This window comes from Mesoplodon mirus, assembly GCF_964341445.2.
Source record: "Mesoplodon mirus genome assembly, chromosome: 3".
NCBI classification, from domain to species: Eukaryota; Metazoa; Chordata; class Mammalia; order Artiodactyla; family Ziphiidae; genus Mesoplodon; species Mesoplodon mirus.
The window spans coordinates 37,790,226-37,812,207 of record NC_138978.1 but is presented as its reverse complement, the minus strand read 5'-3'; the positions used below and the strand labels follow the sequence as shown (position 1 = coordinate 37,812,207).

Sequence of the window (21,982 nt, the reverse complement as noted above, 5' to 3'; positions counted from 1 at the left end):
AACAGTTAGCCTTTCAGTCCTAGATGGAGGTACTCTTTACTTCCTCCACCCCAAAACTCAGAAAACACCACAGAGGCATTTTATAACAACTGTCAAAAAATTTGACCATCTTATTTGGCACAACTGGATTTTAGTGCACAAATAACAAGAACCAAAGCACAGTGTTTTGGTTAAAGAGATTGACTTGTACTGAAATTGGAAAAGGCATCTGCTATACAGGATTTTGGATTTAATAGAATTTGTTATAACCAGATCAACAAAGCATTATTACTGTGAGCCATCTGCTGGGACATGGAAATAGCTTTGTTATATGGAACCAGATGTATTTATATTTATAACAATGGCATTCTACTTATTTTAAGTAATCTTTTGTAGTTACGTACCTTGGCTGCTATTTTACTTGGCATATCAGCTGATAACCTGAGAATGCAATGTCTTTCAAAGTGGTTATTACTTTTCTGTAGAATTGAGACAAAACAACTGAAATGGAGAGCAAATGAGACTCATATATGGTGTCAAACTTTAATGCTGTAACAGGAGAAAATACTGGGTAAGTATGAATATGATATAAACTAATTAGGACCATTTTCAATAAGAACTCTTTAGCACCATTAAGTTTAGTTTCTAGTAATTACTAAACTACTCTGGTTGCTCTAAGAATTTTACTGTAAATCTAAAGTGATTTCATTTTGGTATAATCAGACCTATATTAACACTGCCCTGTCTGACTTATTTCCCATCAACAGGTAAAGTAGTCTGTTATGGGATGCAATAAGAGAAACTTGTTAGAACATAGTCCTAGAAAACTCTTCTGAGTTGAATGCTAACAATTTGGAGATGGGCAAAGTCCTTGGGTGGAAGTTTTTAGAGAGAGTCTAGAAACCTGGCATGTTGACCGTCTTTGTTTGGGCTGCTGTAACAAAATGCCACAGATTGGGTAACTTATAAACAACAGAAATTTATTGCTCATAGTTTTGGAGGCTGGAAAGTCTTAAGATCAAGTCCCACCATCGTCACCTTCTGTTGAGGGTCCCCTTCTTGGGTCATAACTGGCACTTTCTTGCTGTGTCCTCACATAGTGGAAAGGGCAAGGGATCCCTCCTGGATCTTTTATAAGAGGCTAGTCCTATTCATGAAGGCTCTGCCCTCATGATCTAACTACCTCCCAAAGACCCCACGTCCTAATATCATCATCTTTGGGGGTTAGGATTTCAACATAACAAATTTTGGGGGGACACAAACATTTAAACTGTAGCATTGGCTATTTTTTCATTATTTTCAAATAATATATATGTCATGGATTCCATTGAAGACTTGACTGATTATCCTAGGATGACCCTGTATGTGAAGGAGACTTTATCTAGTAACTTAGTTTTAGCTAAAGTTTTTACCTGGAGTACAAAGCTAAAACCTGTAAATGAATTCTATCTAGATGGAGTCCTGCCCAGTGGTATAGTGGTGTCAAGGATATAAGACTCATCTTCTGATTGATTGGTAAAGTGTGGTACCAGTGTCACCTTATTAAACATTTCAGAAGTTGGAATTGGCTTTTTCTACGGCTGAGACCTGGCCTTACTGTGAAACAGATTTGTGAGAGAATGGATGAAAGGAGGAAGACTGCTAGAACTCATTAATAACAATTTCAAATTCTGTTTGCTTACAGAGAGATGGGATTGGGAGGGGGTGCAGTATGGTAGAAAGAAATTATTAATATCCTAGATTTTGGCTGGTGTGTATATGGGTGCTTATTAAATTATTAAAAAGAACTAAAAAGTTTCTGTGACTTGTCTGTAGAACTTTGGGAAATTAATTACAGACACAGCAGTCAAATATGTTGCAGTCAGGAGCAGGTTGACTCTTTTTTTTTTTTTTTTTTTTTTTTTTGTGCTGTACGCGGGCCTCTCACTGATGTGGCCTCTCCCGTTGCGAAGCACAGGCTTCGGACGCGCAGGCCCAGCGGCCATGGCTCACAGGCCCAGCCGCTCCGCGGCATGCGGGATCCTCCCAGACCGGGGCACGAACCCGCGTCCCCTGCATCGGCAGGCGGACTCCCAACCACTGCGCCACCAGGGAAGCCCAGGTTGACTCTTTTGAATGAAGATGGAGCAGACTGTCATGGCAGGAGATAAACAATATATGGCATCAGTTTTTGCTAGTGTGGTTGGGTCTGTGAATCTGTGACATGCTTTACCTGTCTACCCTGTGTAAGGACCTTTTGATGGTATTGTCTCACATGTGTATACATAGATAGTAATCACCATCAGAAATGGCATCTTTGTGTATCGGGGAAGTCATGTTTTATGTCTATTATAGGGCATGTGTGCGTTGGAAAGATTTCCACCTTAATTTGAATAATACTTTATGAAAAGCTTTTTCTCTGATCTATTAGAAAAACAGTCCTGTGATATAGGTAAGGCAAATAATATTCGTATTCCTGTTGACAAATGGAGAAAATGAGATATAAGCTAAGATTGACTTAGTGTCACTCAGTTATTTAATAGAGCAGAGACAGGAGCTTAGATCCTGCATTCTGTCTCTAGTCTTGTACTCTTTAGTAGAAAGCTGACAAGGTGTTTTTTTTTTTTTTAAACTTACATTGCGTTCTTATTTATTTATTGATTGATTGCTGCGTTGGGTCTCCTTTGCTGCACGTGGGCTTTCTCTAGTTGTGGTGAGCGGGGGCTGCTCTTCCTCGTGGTGTGTGGGCTTCTCACTGCGGTGACTTCTCTTGTTGTGGAGCACAGGCTCTAGGTACGCGGGCTCAGTAGTTGTGGCTCATAGGCTCTAGAGCGCAGGCTCCATAGTTGTGGCACACAGGCTTAGTTGCTCTGTGGCATATGGGATCTTCCCGGACCAGGGCTCAAACCCATGTCTCCTGCATTGGCAGGCGGATTCTTAACCACTGCGCCCCCAGGGAAGCCCAGCTGACAAGGTTTTTATGCAGCACACACTTGGATTTCTGAGGTAGAAATTAAAGTTTAAGAACCCCAAAGGACCTGGGCTCTTTGGAGCAGAACTTGTCTTGTGATAATATCAGACTAGGGTACATAAAACTGTTGAGAGCAACTTCTTCCTTTGTTAAATTTGGGTCCATTTCCAGTAGTTGGATGCATTTTTACTTGAACTTGCATTCTTTGTGAATTCTGGAAGTAAGGAGGAGATGGAATCAGAAGGGAAACTTTTAAGGATTACTAAATAGCAGATTTGGTCTTATTATTATGAAGGTATACATCTATAAAAATTTAGAGAATGAGGAATTGTACCTGGAACATTTAGAGATTGAGGGTGCTTGGGTTACTGCCATAGTGTGAACATATTGTTTTTTACCGGTGGGCAGGAAGAGTGACAGTATGTAAAGAACTTATAACTCCACCGAAAAAAAGACTGGGAAAGAAAGCATCACGTTGGGTAGTCTGTATTTTCTCCTTTGAACCTGTTTATATTTTCTGTAAGTTCTGTACAGTGAGCATATATCATTTTTATAGTCTTCTGTTTTCTAGTCTTTAACTAAAGAATAAACATATATGATTTTTATGGTTCAAATAGAATTTGGAAAAATGTGAATCGTAGCACTTTTGAAGAGTAGTTTAAACACTGGTGCTACAAAGTATTTTGCTTTTTAGGCAGTTATGTTTATAAATCAGTTTGATAAATTATTTGATTATAATCTTATAGGTCAAGTTGTGGGTGTATTAAGTGTTTTGGGTTTTTCTTTGTAGAAATTGGTCATTTAGCTCCGCTGGTCAATAAATTAATTTTAGTCCCCCAGAAGCAACCAAACTTAGGTTTACATAGAGTAATTACTTATCAATAAATGACCTAAAAATAGCACTCTGACTTCTAGTGAAAACTGGATTTAAGAACCTACTCATCTGCTTTCATTTCCTTGGCAGATTTCTAATAAGAAAAACCAAATTGTCATTGATTCTTTAAGGTATTTGTTTTCATCCAGGGACATTGGACTCAGTTTCTCTCATTCATTTGCTCATTTATTCACCATGTGTTATGTCCTGGGAACTGTACTGAATGCTGGGGACACAAGTACCTGATAGGGTCCCTGCCATCAAAGACTACAGCTTTTGGTTTGAGAGAGACATCAGAAGAGAGATCCTAGGCATGTGGAGATACCCATTTTTTCTGTTTTCTAGTTGTTAACTAAAAAGCAGCATGACTAGCTTGTTTGAAGAATTTAATGCTTTTGGTGGTGTGGTTAGATGGCTTTAAGAGGAGCTGATGGTTTTATAATTATTTTTCTGACTCCAAAATATTGACACTCCTTGATCTAGAGAATTGCCTTATTTAAGGAGTGTTGCTTACTGAGGTAGATGACGCAGGCGTTTATATTTATATCCGATTTGCTTTGGGAGCATAATTAAGAAACCTGTGTTGATTCTTCTAGGATGGAGACAGTGTCTTTTTTTTTGTCTTTTATTCTCTCTGCTGTTGATCCTTGAACAACAAGGGTTTGAACTGCACAGGACCACTTGTAGGAGGATACTTTTCTATTGTGACTATGACAGTACTACACGGTCCATGGTTTGAATCTGCTGATGTGGAGGAACTGCAGATATGGAGGGGCTACTGTAAGTTATACTCGGGTTAACCCCCATGTTGTTCCAGGATCAACTGTACTAGTAAATGGAAGGATATTTCATATTTGAGCTTAACTTTAAGAATATTAACATCGATACATTGTATCAAAAGTTATCTTTTGTCTAATATATGTAGGTATGTATGTCTATATATGTAATATATAGATATATAGTAGTTCCTAACATCTTAAGAGTTAAACTTTTATTCAGGCCAGCGAGATATCCCACTAAAACACTTGATAAAGTCATTCAGCTACTCTTAGAACACCTGTAGTCACTGATAGCTGTAAGGTAGCCTGTTTGTTGTTAGCTCTAATTGGGGCAAAATTTGCTTGTAACTTCATCTCTTTTTCCTAGTTCTTCTCTTCAGAACATTAGAGACCTAGTTTGCCTTCTTTGACAAGATAACTCTCTAAATATATGAATGCGATTGTTCATTGAGCAAATATTTTGTCAGCACCTACATATGCAAGACATGGTCCTGGGCATTGTGAGAGATCCAAAGGTAATTAAGAGGCATAGTCTCTTCTCAGAGAACTGATACAGAGAAAGTCATGGGTTTGTTGAAAAGAGTGGTTTTGCTTATGATGATCAGGAAACTTCTTGGAAAAATAATGTTTGAATTAAGATTAGTGATGGGGGGGCTTCCCTGGTGGCGCAGTGGTTGGGAGTCCGCCTGCCGATGCAGGGGACACGGGTTCGTGCCCCGGTCCGGGAAGATCCCACATGCCGCGGAGTGGCTGGGCCCATGAGCCATGGCCGCTGAGCCTGCGCGTCCGGAGCCTGTGCTCCACAACGGGAGAGGCCACAACAGTGAGAGGCCCGCGTACCGCAAAAAAAAAAAAAAAAAAAAGATTAGTGATGGGGTAGACTAGGCTGACTGCATAATCAAAAACCTAGAGATGAGGAAGAATAATGCAAGTTAGAGGAGTAGCAAGAGGCCCAGCCTGGCTGTTTGACAAACTATCCTCAAGGATATTGAAAATGTTCATTGTTTATTCTCAGCTTCTGGAGGAGTGTTCGCAAATAATAGGTGCTCAGTAAATATTTGTTGAATGAATGAATGGTTACATTTGGGAAATACTGAACAACTTCTTGAAGAGTCATAAAGTGCTTTAGGATATTGAACACTTTGATAAGTCCCTTAGAGAGAAAAAAAAATACTTGACTCAAACTTACTTGATTATGGAATGCCTGTTAACAGCTCTGGAAAATATTTCACTGGGTATCTATGGTAGAGGTGACAGGGAATGCTGGAAAGTGTTTTCTTCAAGCTAAACACACCCATTTTCTTCATTATACACTTGACATTTGGCTTCTAAACTTTTCACTAGGCTGATTTCCCTCCCTGTAAGCATTCTAGCTCATAAGTGTTCTTAAAACGTGGTACTCAAAACAGAACACAATACTCCAGTTGTGAGCTAACCAGTGAAGAGTGAATGGGACTGCTACCCTTGTTGATCTGGATACTATTCTTCTAATGAACCCTAAGACTGTATTTTCTTTTTAGCAGCTGAGTCACTGTCTTGGCTCATATTCAGTTCTCATATTAATTTACAAGAAGTTCTTTGAGTAGATTCTCTGATTTCCTATTAGTAGAGCTAACACATGAATGCCCAATTTTTTTTTGATTGAGTCTAAGTTGTTTTCTCAGAAGTACTAGTGATTCTGAAGTTTCCTGAAATCTGAGAAAGAAAAGAAAAAGAATTTATTGTACAATGCTGGAGTAACATAAAAGTCCACCACTGCTGAATACACTCAAAACTAGATAAAATAAAATGAATCCCTCTATACCCATTACAGATTTAATAATTATTAAGCTGTTTGCTTTATATGCCTCAACTATTTTTTGCTTAAGTATTTTAAAGAAAATCATAGGCATTGTGTTTTCACTCCTACAAACATCAGTATGCATCTCTAAAAAATACAGGCATTTCTTACATAATCATATGCCATTATTGTAGCTAACGAAATTAACAATATTTCCTACTAGTTATCACAATATCCAGTTCATAATAAACATGTCCTTGACTGTGTCTTTTTACAGTCGGTTTTTAATTGAATCAGGATTCAGACAAGGTCTACACATTACATCTAGTTGTTATGTTTGTTGTCTCTTTTAGCCTAACACAGTTCCCCCCTTACTTTTTGGCACAATTTCATTGTGTCCACTTCTTTGACCTTTTGTGTCTCTATACCAAGTTCTGTTACTGTTTCTTTTGAAATAGCTCTAAGTTTTCCTTCATTTACAGAAATTCAGCAAACATTTTGGACTGTTACGTACAAAACATGTGCTAGGCATTATGGGAGGTAGAAAGGTTAATTTGACATGTGCCTGGCGTACTAGGAGGCCTGCAATCCAGTTGCAGAGACAGGTACATACAGAAACAATACGAAAGAGATTATTTGCCTTCGGATGGGTCATGCCTTGATTATATATCCTCCCATATATTTTCCTGGAAAATGCTGCTAGTGGTATCTTCTTAGTACATTACTTCAGGCATGTCCTGATCAGGAACCCACAGTTGATTGCCTTTTGAATCAATCCAAACTATACTGTTTTGGGCCTGGCACTCAATGCTCCACTAATTCCCACCTTTACCTAACGTGGAACTTCTCAAGGCACAAATATCCTTTTTTTTTCTTTTTTTAGACGAAATTTATATGTCATGTAGAATTTTCATTTCTCAAACAAGATTATAGACATTTTGAGAGCAAAAATCTTGTCTTCTTTTTCTGTATAATATTGGAAAGCTTAATAATTAACTTTTGGAGAGTCCTGGCACATATGCCAGTAGGGCTGTTCTTCCTGCCTACTACCTTTCCAGAGACAGAGCTTCTGCCAGTTAGAAGTAAATAATCCAGGGGCTTCCCTGGTGATGCAGTGGTTAAGAATCTGCCTGCCAACGCAGGGGACACAGGTTCAAGTCCTGGTCCGGGAAGATCCCACATGCCGCGGAGCAACTAAGCCTGTGCGCCACAACTACTGAAGCCTGCGTGCCTAGAGCCTATGCTCCACAACAGTAGAAGCCACTGCAATAAGAAGCCTGCACACCACAAGGAAGAGTAGCCCCTGCTCGCCGCAACCAGAGAAAGCCCACACGCAGCAACGAAGGCCCAACGCAGCCAAAAATTAAAAATAAATAAAATAAAAGTAAATAATCCAGTTCTGGGTCTCTTCTTTTACCCCAAAGGCCTCCTTAAAAATAGAAAAAAGCCCATTCAGTGGTCTGAATCACATAACGGCAGATACATGGTTTGGATGTTGCCACTTCCCCTTTACCATGTCCATGGCAAACTACTAATTTCTTGTTTTTAGACATGACCTTCACAGTGTAGCACTTCAGGCAGCTACTACCTATCGAGTATAATTGGTAAATGATATGAAACCTTTCTGCTATCCTTGTCCTAAACTAATAGTTCCTGAATTAAGCTGTGTATCAGAATCACCTGATACTTGTAATTAACAGATTTCCTAGGTTTCGCTCTAGACTGTTGAATCAGGATTTCCAGGAATTGGATAGAAATGCTTCTTATAAACTTGGCCATGGTTTGTAGACTTGCTTTGAGGACCAGGCAGGTAATTCTTATTTTATTAAACAGCTCTAGCAGTGGAGACTAGCTGCCCATCTTTTCAGGTGTATAGCATCTCATTCCTCTGACAACCAATATGTTCTGACATGTTCAATTTATTTTATTATTTTTTAAATTAATTTATTTTTGGCTGCGTTAGTTCTGTTTTGCTGTGTGCGGGCTTTCTCTAGCTGAGGTGAGCGGGGGCTACTCTTCATTGTGGTGCACAGGCTTCTCCTCTTGGTGGCTTCTTTTGTTGTGGAGCACAGCTCTAGGCACGCAGCCTTCAGTAGTTGTGGCTCGCGGGCTCTAGAGCGCAGACTCAGTAGCTGTGGTGCATGGGCTTAGTTGCTCTGCGGCATGTGGGATCTTCCCGGACCAGGGATCGAACCCATGTTGCCTGCATTGGTAGGTGGATTCTTAACCACTGTGCTACCAGGGAAATCCCTGATATGTTCAATTTACATTTGAGAGATATGGTAAGATTTCTTGCTTTGAATTATACCAGGCAAAGCACATGAACCAAATGCCCAAGATAAAGATATGGGATCCAGAGAGGTGGCATCTTGGTTTTCTAAATATAACTGAGCTTAAATTTAAAGCCTCAAAACCCTTCAGCCCTCTGGAAACTTATTCTTTCTCTGTTTAGTGAATACCTTTAAAAGTTTAAAATGGAAGAGTTCAACATTTTTGGAGTAAGCAGTCTTCTGAATTTTTCATACTTCATGTATATTCATTAAAGATGATTTAAACATATAATGTGATTTAACTTCATACACCTTTGTTAGATTTTCCATAAAAGTACATCTGCAAGTTGGGGAAATGTTCTTTATTAGACCACATGATTTGATTTTGAGACTGGAAATTGTGTTTAAGTTATTGAGCAAAGTAGAGAGACTGAAGTTTCAGGATTATCCAGTGAGTTAATGACAGACCCAGAAATAGAATCCTGTGTTATTTGCTTGGGTTGTGATTTGGTTTGAAGAGGGTGGCCTGTGATCTGCTTACATAAATTTCAGGAAGTAAGGTTTGGGGTTTGGAAGAAGTTACAGCTCTGTGATGTTTGGCCAAGAAGCTCCCCTCACCCACATTTACCACCTGTTTTATTGACAGCAATTCTAAACTATGGAGGGTAAAGAGACAGTTCAGCCCTACACTTCCTACTCCTACAGGAACAGTCTTATAAAGCTGAAGCTGATTGTTGGTTGGCATGCTTTTTTTCATCTTCTGTTATAGGAGAATAACAACACCTGGCCCTAGTGTTGTTTTTTTAAGAGGAGAGGGGTATAACCTAAGTAGTTGATTTATAGATAGTGTTAGAGTGGTTTCCTATAGAATTTTTTCAGGGTATATAGAGGTGTATACATAAGTGTATCTTCATTAAACATGTTTAATTAATAAATAGTATGGTTTGGAAATGGTGGAGCCCACCAGAAAACAAACTTTCTTGAACCACTAATGGTTCAAGGGGTTATAGATTTCAAAATAATTGCTATAGTAGAGTTGCTTTCTGGTGAAGTCATTACTTTTACTCTCCCCTTTTCCATTTTGTGGGGGTGGGGGGGCTCATATGGCACTAGTGAAGCAGCAGCTTACAGAACAAGGAAACATTTTGTGTGGGATGGTTCTTAAACTTGCTCTTTTAAGAAAAACCAAAGGAACCTCCCCAGCTTTATTGAGATAAAATCCACATACCATATAATTCACCTGGTTAAAGTGTAAAATTCAGTGTTTTTTTAAATAAATTTATTTTATTTTTATTTAGTTTTGGCTGCGTTGGGTCTTTGTTGCTGAGCATGGGGGCTACTATTCGTTGCGGTGCACAGGCTTCTCATTGTGGTGGCATCTCGTTGCAGAGCACGGGCTCTAGAGCACAGGCTCAGTAGTTGTGGGGCACGGGCCCAGCTGCTCCGCAGCATGTGGAATCTTCCTGGATCAGGGCTCGAACCCGTGTCCCCTGCATTGGCAGGCGGATTCTTAACCACTGTGCCAGCAGGGAAGCCCCAATTTTTTTTTTTTTTAACATATTCATAGGGTTGTGTAATCATTGCCGCAGTCTAATTATAGAATGTTTTCCTCTCCCTCTAAAAGAAACCCCACACTCATTAGCAGTCAGTCCACTTTACCTGCCTCCCCAGCCCTATGAAACTACTAATCTAACTACTAATCCATAATCTAACTATTAATATAAATTTGTTTTGGACATTTGATATAAATTTGTTTTGGACATTTGATATAAATGGAATCATGTAATGTGTAGTTTTGTTACTGGCTTCTTTCACTTAGCATGTTTTCAAGGGTCATATGTGTTGTAGCATGTACCATTCCTTTTTATTGCCAAATAATATTCTGCTGTATGGTTATACCATCTTATTTATCCATTCATCAGTTACTGGGCATTTGGATTGTTTCCACTATTTTGCTATTATGATTTACTGCTGCTGTGAACATTCGTGTACAGATTTTTCTGTGGAGGTATGTTTTCGTTTCTTGGGTATATTCCCTGGGAGTGGAATGGCTGTGTCATATGATTACTCTATGTTTAACTTTTTGACAAACTGCCAAACTATTTCCAAAGTGGCTGCACTGTTTTACATTTTTCACTATCAATGTATGAGAGCTTCAATATGTTTACATCTTTGCAACCTTTGTTATTATCTGTCTTGTTGATTATAGCCATCCTAGCTGGTGTGAAGTGCTATCTCATAATTTCAATTTGCATTTCCCTAATAACTAATGATGTTGAACATCTTTTCATATCTTATTGGACATTTTAATATCTTCTTTGTAGAAATGTGTATTCAAATCTCTGCCCTTTTTTTTTGCAGTCAAATGCTCTTCCTCTGTGCTGTATCTCCAAATCTATGCCCATTTTTAAGTTGGGTTGTCTTTTTATTATTGAGTTGTAAGGGTCCTTTATATATTCTGGATACCTAACTTGCTTTTCTAACTGTGAATTTGTCCGAAATTACTTGCTTGGAGGCAGAGAGAAGTAATGGATACAATGACTACATTAAAAAAAATCTGGTGAGTTTTCAGTTAGATCTTAGTTGTTCTTATTTTACGTTTATTCTCTCTTTCCAACTCTTGAGGAACCTGGTTTATTCATTCATTGAACAAATATGACTGCAGACTGTATACCAGGATTTGGGGATATAACAGAGAATGAAACAGAAACTTTTATCTGCATTCTAGTGGGAGAGAAACAGATAGTGAAACAAAAGTCATATCAAATCATATCAGATGATGACGAGCTATGAAGAATAAAACAGGATAATGGGGATATACTGTGATGAGCTTTCTAACATATTCTTCACCTTTCCTGATTTCTTAATCTATTTCTCTCTGCTCTGTTTAACCTTTTTGCGCTTTCTGTTTATTTTCATTTTATGTAGTTTGTAGCTAAACTTTTACTTCACTTTCCTTATTCTTAACACCCTTGCGGTCTAATTTTGCTTTCACTAGTCCACAAGATCCACCCTCTGTAGTAATAATGATCTTCTATAAAGCCAGTATTGTCTTTTCAGTTTATGTCCATCTTAACCTGTGTGTAGCACTATTGCCTTTCTATCCATTAAATCACTTGCTGCAACCTCCAGTACAGTTTTCTCAATTTTTTTTTTTTTTTTTTTGAACTGGTTCGTCTTCTCTAAATCTGTTAGAGTTCTCCAAATTTAAGTTTTGGCCTCTCTTCCCCCTCTAACATTACCATGGTGAATTGATCATTCTCACATGATTTTTTGCTTTCTGAGAGCATGTGACTCTGAGTTCTTACTTTCTAGCTATAGCTGCATCACTGCCTTCAGGTTTAACTAGTGAAGCTGCAGTGGACAGCTTGATTGCTACTCACTCAGCAGGATTCTTTTCCCTTTACGCCTTCCTCTGACAGATTTTTCCTGTTTAGGCTGATTAAGACACAGGTTATTTCCATGACTGCTTTAATGATTACCTGTGATTAATAGTATAACAATTCACAGTGTTCAGTCAAGGAACCTGATTCAGAGGAGTTGTTCCTTCATGGATGCTAGTGAATTTTTTACTTTCAAGTCTTTTGAAAGAGCTGAATTCCGAAGTTAGAAAAAGAAGGAATAATCTCTTGACCTCTAGTGCTTATAGTATTCATTTTCAACAAACTTCTAATTCTTTTTTTTTTTTTTTTTTTTGTGGTACGCGGGCCTCTCACTGTCGTGGCCTCTCCCGTTGCGGAGCACAGGCTCAGCGACCATGGCTCACGGGCCCAGCCGCTCCACGGCATGTGGGATCTTCCTGGACCGGGGCATGAACCCGTGTCCCCTGCATCGGCTGGCAGACTCTCAACCACTGCGCCACCAGGGAAGCCCTAATTCCTACTTTTATCTGATATGGTGTTGCTTTCACTCAAGCTACTGTCACAGTAACTGAGGCATTAATTTTTCCTTTTAACAATATTCCCAAGGTCACAATTGGGATTCTCAGTTGGGTTCTTGATGCAAGGTCATGAATGTTGCAAGTTCTTTGTAAACTATAAAGCATTATATCTCTATGTGGTGGGAGAGAGGAGAAAAGGGCTCATAAGAATTACTTGGGAGCTTTTTCAAAATACTTAGTCCCATTTCACCTCCTGCTCCCAGATAATGTATTGTTATATACCTGTTAGTTAAACATCTGCTTCCTAAAGGTGAATAGTTTGTAACTCATTTTAATGTATACATGAAGACTGCTTATATTAAAAGGAATTCCATATTCTTTCTGTTGGTGATGGGATGTACTGCAGTAGTTTCTCTGGGAGCATACCCATCAGTGAATGACTGGTTTTTACTCCCTGTCCTCTGGTGGTGTCATGCTACGCAAAGTTTCTTGTATGTTGATTTTCAAAGGATTTGCAGAAAATGCTACTACGTGCTGTTGGCACCAACTTAAACTGTATAAATTTTGGATGTAATTGAACAAATTAATATAATTGTTCAACATAGTTGGCTTCAGAAATGTGAGTTTGTGATTTGGAGGACACTGAGATTTTTCTGATTTCACTGTGAATCGTAGCCTTCTTTTGTGAGAGTTCCATGTTGCTGGGCATCTGCCTGGGTAGGGAGAAGATGATTGGTATATTTGTTCTTCCGGTTAACCAGACTGGTGTTCAAGATACCATTTAGGCGCAGTAATTTAAAAGTGGAGAAAACTGAAACTGAGGCGTTGAGGCCACAGTAGGCTAGAAAGACATCTAGGAGCTGGAGTTGGTAGTAAAACTTCTTCATTTTAAAGTGTAAAATTTGGTGGTTTTATACAAAAGGTTTTTATTCACAGGGTCGTGCAACTATCACCACTATCTAATTCCAGAACATTTTCATCAATCCCAAAAGAAACCTGTTAGCAGTCATTCCCTACCCCCATTCCTCCTCCCATCCCCCTGTCTCCTGGCAACTACTATCTACCTTCCATCTCTAGAATTTGCTCCATTCTGAACATTTTGTATAAATGGAGTCATACAATATGTGGTCTTTTGTGTCTGACTTCTTTCACTAAGCATAAGGCTCTCAAGGTTCATTCATGTTGTGGCATGTAACAGTACGTCTTTCCTTTTTTATGGCCGAATAATATTCCACTGTATATTATATGGATATTGTACAGATATGTCATATTTTGTTTATCTGTTCATCAGTTGATGGACATTTGGTTTGTATCGACTTTTAGCTTTATAAATAATGCTGCTATGAACATTTGTATGCAAGTTTTTTGCTTGTGTTTTTCTTTTTCTTTTTTTTTTTTTTTACTTTTATTTGAATTTATTTTTTGTGGCATTTATTCCCGGGCCATAAGTTTTTGTTTCTTCAGTTTCTTCTGGGATATCTTTTTCTTCGGGGCAACCTCCTCTTCTGGTTTAGGAACAATCTGTTCTTATTCAGTAAGGACCATCTCAATGTGGCAGGGAGAGCTCATGTATGGGTTGATCCGACCATGAGCTCTGTAAGTTCTGGGCCGCATCTTGGGGGCTTTGTTTACCTGGATGTGCTCAGTGACTAGAGAATCTACATCTAAGCCCTTAAGTTCAGCATTACTCTCTGCATTTTTGAGCATGTGCAGTAAAAATTCAGCACTCTTTCTGGGCCACCAACCCTGCGTCCAGCCCCACTGTTTGGCCTGGGCACACCTACCAACTCCACCATTGTAATGATGGAATGCCACACATTGCTTCTTTAAAGTGACATCTTTCAGATACTTGGTGGCTTTTCGGATATGCATACCCTTAATGGCCTGGGCAGTTTCACGAGCTTTCTTAAAGTGAACACGAAGATTTGAACCTCTTGACTTGCATGATTTTGTGGGGTTTTCTGGGTCAAGTGAATAGCGAACCATTTTTAGAGGTCACCTCAGGCTGCTTACGGGAAAAGGAAGCTGTATGCAAGTTTTTGTGTGAACATATGTTTTAAGTTCTCCTGGGGATACATATATGTGTGTATATATGTATTCCCAAGAGGATTTATATATATATATATATATATATATATATATATATATATATGTGTGTGTGTGTGTGTGTGTGTGTGTGTGTATATATATGTATATATATGTATATATATATATATATGTATGTATGTATGTATATATACATATATATAAATTTTTTATACATAAAAATACACACACACACGTACCCCTAAGAGTAGAATTGCTGGGTCCTATGGTATCTTTTGTAAGAATTTACCTTTGTTTTTGATAAAGCTGATCTTGTAGAATGTTGTAGAATGTGATTTAGGTTTAAGAGACAAATGGGCTGGCTGACTCTCCACATTCTCTTGTCCCTGCCCACCCAATTTGGACAGCTTACCTGATATCTAGGTTGTTAGAGTCAACAGAGCAGTCATACCCAGGTAACTACCTTGTGGAATACTGGATGTAGAGTCCTGGAGTTAGCTCTCTGCACTTGGTGAGGAGTGGGCTGGGAGCCCAGGGGTGTTTAGAGAAGTCATTCCTCATGGAAATCAAGAATTGAAAAGAAGTGTTCTGCTCTAACAAAGGAAAAGAAAGCCATTCTTAGATAAAGGACTGTGCCATTTTATCAAGATAGGAAATACATTAAAGAAAGATAATGAATTCAGTTTTAGACATAGTAAGTTCAGGATTTCAGGGAGGGAATGTTAGATATTTATGTTCGGAGATCAGGAGGTTGATCCCTGATAGAGATGTAGATTTGAGATTCATCTGCATTATAGGCGTTTGAAATACAAGAGTAGGTAAGTCACCCATAAAGTAAAAAACAGTAGAGAAAAGTGTCTAGTAATTCCCTTATCTGAGGTCTTTGAGGTTTTGAGTCTGCCAGCTGATGTTTCAGTTGTATCTTACTCTTGAGTGGCTTGTTTCCTTCTGGTTTTGTGATTTTTGATTGTGAATTTATTTATTTTGGGACCTTATCCTTGAGAATTCTCCCAGGCCTAGATCAAAGGCAGATTCCCCAGAGAAGATTTTCATTTCCTTCTGTCAAGGTTGGGTGGGAGACATTACCATTCTAGGACTACCCTAAACAAAATTCTAAGTACGAAGCTTTTTAAACCATAATCTAGGTGAGGGTTAGCTTCTGGTTGTGAGTGTCTGAAGAAATGCTGTGGAATTGCTCTCATAGCCATCCAATCCCTTACCAGCACTCAGCGCCAAGGTTAAGTTTTCCTTGCAGTTCTCTTGGGTAACACCTGGACTTTGCCTCTTGTACCTTGAGCCCTAATAGGCCTTGGAATTGCAAGCTGAAATTCATAGGGTTTGGCAAAATGCCCTGAAGATGAATGAAAGCTGGTTTCAGTACTCTGCATACGTCTCTAGTTTCCCTCTTTTACTTAGTTTTTAGCCTCGATCATACTTTATTTTCTTTCAGGTTATTGATTAATATGTAAAGATTAAAAAAAATTATCCAGTGTTTGTTATTTCCAGTGGCCATGTTGATCAAGCTATCTATTCTCTTGTTCTAGCAGAAATAGAAGTGTCCATCTCTCTTTAGTGCATGCACGGGACAGTAAGATGCAGGGAATTCAGTTAGCCGCTAAGTTAAAAGTTATAAACTTGGGACAACATCCAGTGGTTTGTTTGGCCCACATAGTATTTAGAAAATAAAAATCAGGAGATTTCAGATAAAATTTTGGGTATCTTGCTTCTCTTGAAAAATAAGAAGTTCTCAACAGTACTGGGCTTTCAGTCCTGCTTAGCAACAATTGGCTAGAACTGGGAATAGCAGCTGATCCTTTCAGAGTGAACCTGTTTTCTTTAGTTGCAGGCACACAATCTCCATTTGTGCTGTGTATGCTTATTTATACCCATTCCAGCTTGTCTCATTCATGTTACCCGTAGACACTTGTGGATCATCCTTGTGCCAGGTAGTAGTGCTAATAGACAGTTTCACATTTGTTTAGTGATTTGTTTAATTCTAATAACAAACCTGCAGTTTATCCCTGATGAATAAATAAAGTTACAGGTGGTATTATCCCCAAGTTACAGATGAAGAAATGGAGGTTCACTGAGGTTATATAAATTCTTCAAGGTCTCTTAGTGTCACAGCTAAAATTTGAACAAAGCTCCTTCTGTTCAATGCTATTCTTAACTTTTTTTTTTTTTTAAGCAGTGGAACTGTTCTTCAGATGAAGTTTTAGTGAAGTCCATTATGCAAAACCAACAAAGATAGCACTGCTTTGATTGAAGGGTAGATGGGGTGGGAGACAATTATGTGGGGATGGGAACCTGCATGCTCAGCTCTTTGGTAGCCTTTAGGCGCCTCTCTGGAATCCATAGGATTCTGCTAAGCAGTTTGGACACTGTCTGTAACTAAGCATAACAATTTGTTAAATTTTATGAGTTCTTAGCTTTTTTGGATGTTACAGTTATAGTGTGCCTGTTTTTCTTGTGCTTCCTCCTATGTCAGTCTTCCTCAGTGTAATCTGTCTTATTGCTTAACAACATTTTTAAATTTTGTGGGTATGTGTTCAAATAATGGTGAATCTTTTAGCGTTCTATTTCTGTTTTAGAATGGTAGTGTGATTTATAGTTTAATTTACTTTGGCGCATCTGATAACTAACTCTCCTTTACTTTTCAGATTCTCTTTGTGGCCAGATGGGTTTGTATGGACAGGCTTGTCCATCTGTAACTTCATTAAGGTTAGTGCTCTTCTTTTTATTAGAACATGTAACATTTTAAAAGTTATGCTGGTCAAGTCATATTAGAATCAGTTTTACTGTAAGGTTCAGAATAAAATATTGTAGTTTGTTTTGGTAAATAGTGCTATTTTGTGACATTGGGACATATTTTTGCTTACAGAGATATTTGTCGTAGTGGGGTTTGGGTCTTAATCTCCACTTAGTGAATTTACATATGTTCTTGTACATGAAATAACAAATTTACTCTTCTTTGTTATTCCTTTTTTAAAAAAATACTAATCTTGTTTCTACTTGTTTTAATTAGAAAATACATAGTAAATTTTTATTGCCTTTGTAGCAGATTATTAAATAAGATTAGATGGTAATTTAAATCTCTTTTTAAAGGATAATATAAATATGATACCTAGATTCTCCTCATTTACAATAAATAAGTAAAATGTAAAAAAGTAGGAACTAAGTTGTGTTCAACCCAGTGGTTTTAGATTTTTTCTAAGTTGCTAAATCCTTTCTATAAATTAAATCTTAAGTGAAAACCTGTGAATAAAGTAGATAAATGCCGGGCTTTTCTGCTTGCTTGGGCTTCCATGTTCTACCCCCGCAGTTGCCCCTGAGGGATTACTCTAGTTCCCAGCACACAGTTTGAAAAAATAACCTAAGTCTAATCTGTTAATTGGGATCTTTCAGACTAGAATATGAATTGTTGATGGCAGCACCTACCAGTTACATGTGGTGTTGTAGCTAGCTGAATCATTTATTTATTCAGCATATTGAGCACCTAATATGTTGTCAGGATCTGTTCTAAATGCTGGGGCTACAGTAGTGAACATAACAGATAAAAATCCTGTAATTATTGGGCTTACAGTTTGGTGACGGGGTAATTAATAAAAAAGTAAGAAGTATATGTTAGATAGTGACAGTGATAAGAGCTAAGATGAAGAATAAAATAGAGAATGGGAATAGGAAATATAGATAGGGTTATTTTAGATAGGGTAGCCAGGGAAAGCTTTACTGAAAAGGTGACATTTGAATGAAGACCTGAAAGAGTGATGGAATGAACCATATGTTGGGTAGGTAGAAGATGAGCGTTCTGGGCAGAGGGAATTCAGGAGCTGCTGGGACAGGAGACTTGCCTTGTTAGGTTGGAGGAGCAATGACGGAGGTCAGTGTGGCTGGAACAGCGTAAGTGATGAAGAGAGGTGGAATTGACCAGCTTTGGAGGGCAGGAAAGAGAGAGAGGAGGGATACAAAATTATTAGAGCCATGAAAGTGAAGTCAAGGAATCCTTAGGCATGAAAGAAATTCTGGTGGTTCAGAATGCCACCAAAGAAAAATGAAGTTGCCTTTTTAGTTTTTATATACTTGAATTTTTTTTTTTTTTTTTTTTTTTTTTTTTTTAGCTGTACGCGGGCCTCTCACTGCTGTGGCCTCTCCCGTTGCGGAGCACAGGCTCCGGACACACAGGCTCCGCGGCCATGGCTCGCGGGCCCAGCCGCTCCGCGGCATGTGGGATCTTCCGGGATTGGGGCACGAACCCGTGTCCCCTGCATCGGCAGGCGGACTCTCAACCACTGCGCCACCAGGGAAGCCCTATATACTTGAATTTTTATGAGACTAAGGCTGGCTCTCCTTTTCCTCAGTAGAAGAGCTTTACTCCATGCCCTTTTGGCATTTCTTTCCCTGAGAATGCATCTTCCAGCTTATAATGGAAGTAGGTGGAGTGATTACTTTTCTACCTTGTTGGAGTCCATGTGCCCCCACCCCCACCTCCCAACAAGGGACACCTGTATAGTTTTGAAAAGAACTAAAAAAAAAAAAAAAAAGACTTCTTTAATCCCCAAAGCTGTTGTAGAACTAATTTCACTTAAGAGTCCTTTTGTTTAATATGGTTGGAGGAATCATTTTACCCTTTTTTTGAATATTTAAAACTTTAGATATGACCATATCAGGGTATTTTTGCAGACTTTGATCTTCCACTGATCATAGAGTTCCTTAAAAATATTTTAGTTGTGGGTTATGCCAAAACAGTCATATATTAAAGTCATTTACTGGGATTTTAAATCCCTTTATTTGAATAGTTATGTTTAGGTGAAGATTGTATATGACATTGGGTTAGGAATGATACATGCCTAACTTTTTTTGCTTGATAGAATTATATAATTGGAAGAGATGATGAAAGAGATACCATGAATTATTTTATAACCTGCTCACTGTTACAATTCTAGTGTATAATATCCTAGAATCAAATTTTTGTGGATATACCTATAAATTTAGCATTTAGTTAATAAACTGAGAAACTATGGCATTTGAGTTGAGATATTTAGTATCCTTATATCCTAATCTTTCATTTTTTGTAATATTCTATATGGTCCCTCTGTGAAGCAGAGAATTCGCATTCTCAGATGTATGGGTAGAAGACCATTGTTTGTCATTGATTTTTCTAACTGAAAGCTTGCTTTGGTTTGATATAAGGAAAAGAAAAGAATAACTATTTTTTGGTAAAGGGAAGAGAAACTGGATTACTTAAAACCACAATAAATTTTAGTCTGCTTTCCCATAGAGTCTTCCCCAAGCCAGAAACGACCTCCCAACTACATTATCCAAATAGAAGTAGAGCAGGAAATCTTTTTTTTTTTTAATTTTTAAATTCATTCATTCATTCATTCATTCATTTCTGGCTGCATTGGGTCTTCTTTGCTGCGTGCAGGCTTTCTCTGGTTGCTGCGAGCGGGGCCTGCTCTTTTTTGTGGTGTGCGGGCTTCTCATTGTGGTGGCTTCTCGTTGCAGAGTATGGGCTCTAGGCACGTGGGCTTCAGTAGTTGTGGCACGTGGGCTCAGTAGTTGTGGCTCACAGGCTCTAGAACGCAGGCTCAGTAGTTGTGGCACACAGGCTTAGTTGCTCCGCGGCATGTGGGATCTTCCCGGACGAGGGCTCAAACCCGTGTCTCATGCATTGGCAGGCGGTTTCTTAACCACTGCGCCACCAGGGAAGCCCAGGAAATCTCAAATCCACTGACAAACATTGCTTGTTTGCCGTAACTGTCTTTGTATATACTACCTTTATATCTTGTATATACCTGCATATACTGCCTATATATCTAGAAATTGGCTAGCCTCAAGACAGGAAAGCATTTGAGTTGGTGGAGAAGAACTGGACCGTGTGACTAGGAATGAGAAAATGGGTAGGCAGGTGGGGGGTTGTAAACATAGGTGGGAGTGGGAGTAGATGACTTAAGTGAAGATGGGGGGTGGAATGAAAGTATGTGACATTCAAAAAATTTGTTGGGTAGGAGAGGGTACTTAGTAAATGAATTAAATCTCTTCCTCTGCCCTTTAAATATTTAGGGTAAACAAGTCAAATATTGTTTTCTATAGATGATATTGGATCCTTGTTTAATCTGAACATGTTAAAATTATTTTTAAAAATTTACTTACTGTATTTTTATGATTAAAAAGTAATCTTAGGACTTCCCTGGTGGCACAGTGGTTGAGAGTCCTCCTGCCGATGCAGGGGACACGGGTTCGTGCCCCGGTCGGGGAAGATCCCACATGCCGCGGAGCAGCTAGGCCTGTGAGCCATGGCCGCTGAGCCTACGTGTCCGGAGCCTGTGCTCCACAACGGGAGAGGCCACAACAGTGAGAGGCCTGTGTACCGCCAAAAAAAAAAAAAAAAAGTAATCTTAAACCAATTATTGTAGAAAATTTGGGAAGACAGAGATAGCCCTTGTTAATGTTGTCTTATCATGTAAAAGAATGGTTGCAAAAGATTTTGTAGTGATAGCTAAGTATACTCTTAATTTTAATCAAATTGCTCTTTTTTTTAAAATTTTTTTTCTTTATTTATTTATGGCTGTGTTGGCTCTTTGTTTCTGTGCGAGGGCTTTCTCTAGTTGCGTCAAGTGGGGGCCACTCCTCATCGCGGTGCGCGGGCCTCTCAGTATCGTGGCCTCTCTTGTTGTGGAGCACAGCTTCCAGACACGCAGGCTCAGTAATTGTGGCTCACGGGACTAGTTGCTCCACGGCATGTGGGATCTTCCCAGACCAGGGCTCGAACCCGTGTCCCCTGCATTGGCAGGCAGATTCTCAATCACTGCGCCACCAGGGAAGCCCTCAAATTGCTCTTAATTAACATTTTGTTCTTCTTTAATTGCTAGTATGGGTAGAATTGCATTTTAACAAAAGTTATTGTAATAACATCATATACTGTTACAGTATAATGAGACTGTTTTCTTTTATCAGTCAGGGTTCTATCAGGAGGCAGACACCACACCAGTTATTTGAACAGAGACTTTAATAGAATCATTAACTAGATTTAAAGTTGTTAACTAGGTACAGAAAGGATAAAAATAAAACTTGAAGTTATCATGGAGATAGATACTTCTAGAAGCAGCTGTGAGCCCTAAGGGCTTGGGGACCAGAGGGAAAACCTAGAGACTTAGAGGAAGGGTCCTGTGGAAACAAAATTCAGATCTCCGAGGAGAAGGTACTACATGCTAGTGCTTGTGTCGAGCTCAGAATAGAAATCCCATAGGTTTGAAACTCAAAACTCTGGGGAAGGGTGCTGGCTGTTGCTGGGGTCTTTGAGTAGGGTATGATTAAGCTAGTTCCATAAGTGTTAGAAAAACTGTGAACTTTATTCACTTAATACTGTGAGGGGGACCTTCTGCTGCAGGGGTGAGGAAACCTTTGCTGGGGTAATGCTCTTA

General features: G+C 38.9%; 2 protein-coding genes across 3 annotated transcripts in view; one reads left to right on the top strand and one right to left on the bottom strand.

Annotated features, from left to right (window-relative positions):
• Window positions 1-21,982, top strand: part of FOXJ3 (forkhead box J3) — a 136,647-nt gene that overhangs the window by 5,615 nt on the left and 109,050 nt on the right. For both annotated transcript variants that reach the window (XM_082614039.1, XM_082614038.1), the window contains exon 2: window positions 17,219-17,279. In XM_082614039.1, coding sequence (XP_082470165.1) covers window positions 17,236-17,279 — 44 coding nt within the window. In that variant the 5' untranslated portion in view covers window positions 17,219-17,235. The remainder of the gene's footprint in view (window positions 1-17,218; window positions 17,280-21,982) is intronic.
• LOC309800149 (large ribosomal subunit protein uL22-like) lies at window positions 13,749-14,555 on the bottom strand. Its single transcript, XM_082614040.1, has one exon. The coding sequence runs from the start codon at window positions 14,496-14,498 to the stop codon at window positions 14,040-14,042; it is 459 nt and encodes a 152-aa protein (XP_082470166.1). The 5' UTR covers window positions 14,499-14,555; the 3' UTR covers window positions 13,749-14,039.

Coding starts and splice junctions, on each gene's coding strand:
- LOC309800149 (XM_082614040.1), bottom strand. CDS start 14,498: ATGGTTCGCTATTCACTTGACCCAGAAAACCCCACAAAATCATGCAAG.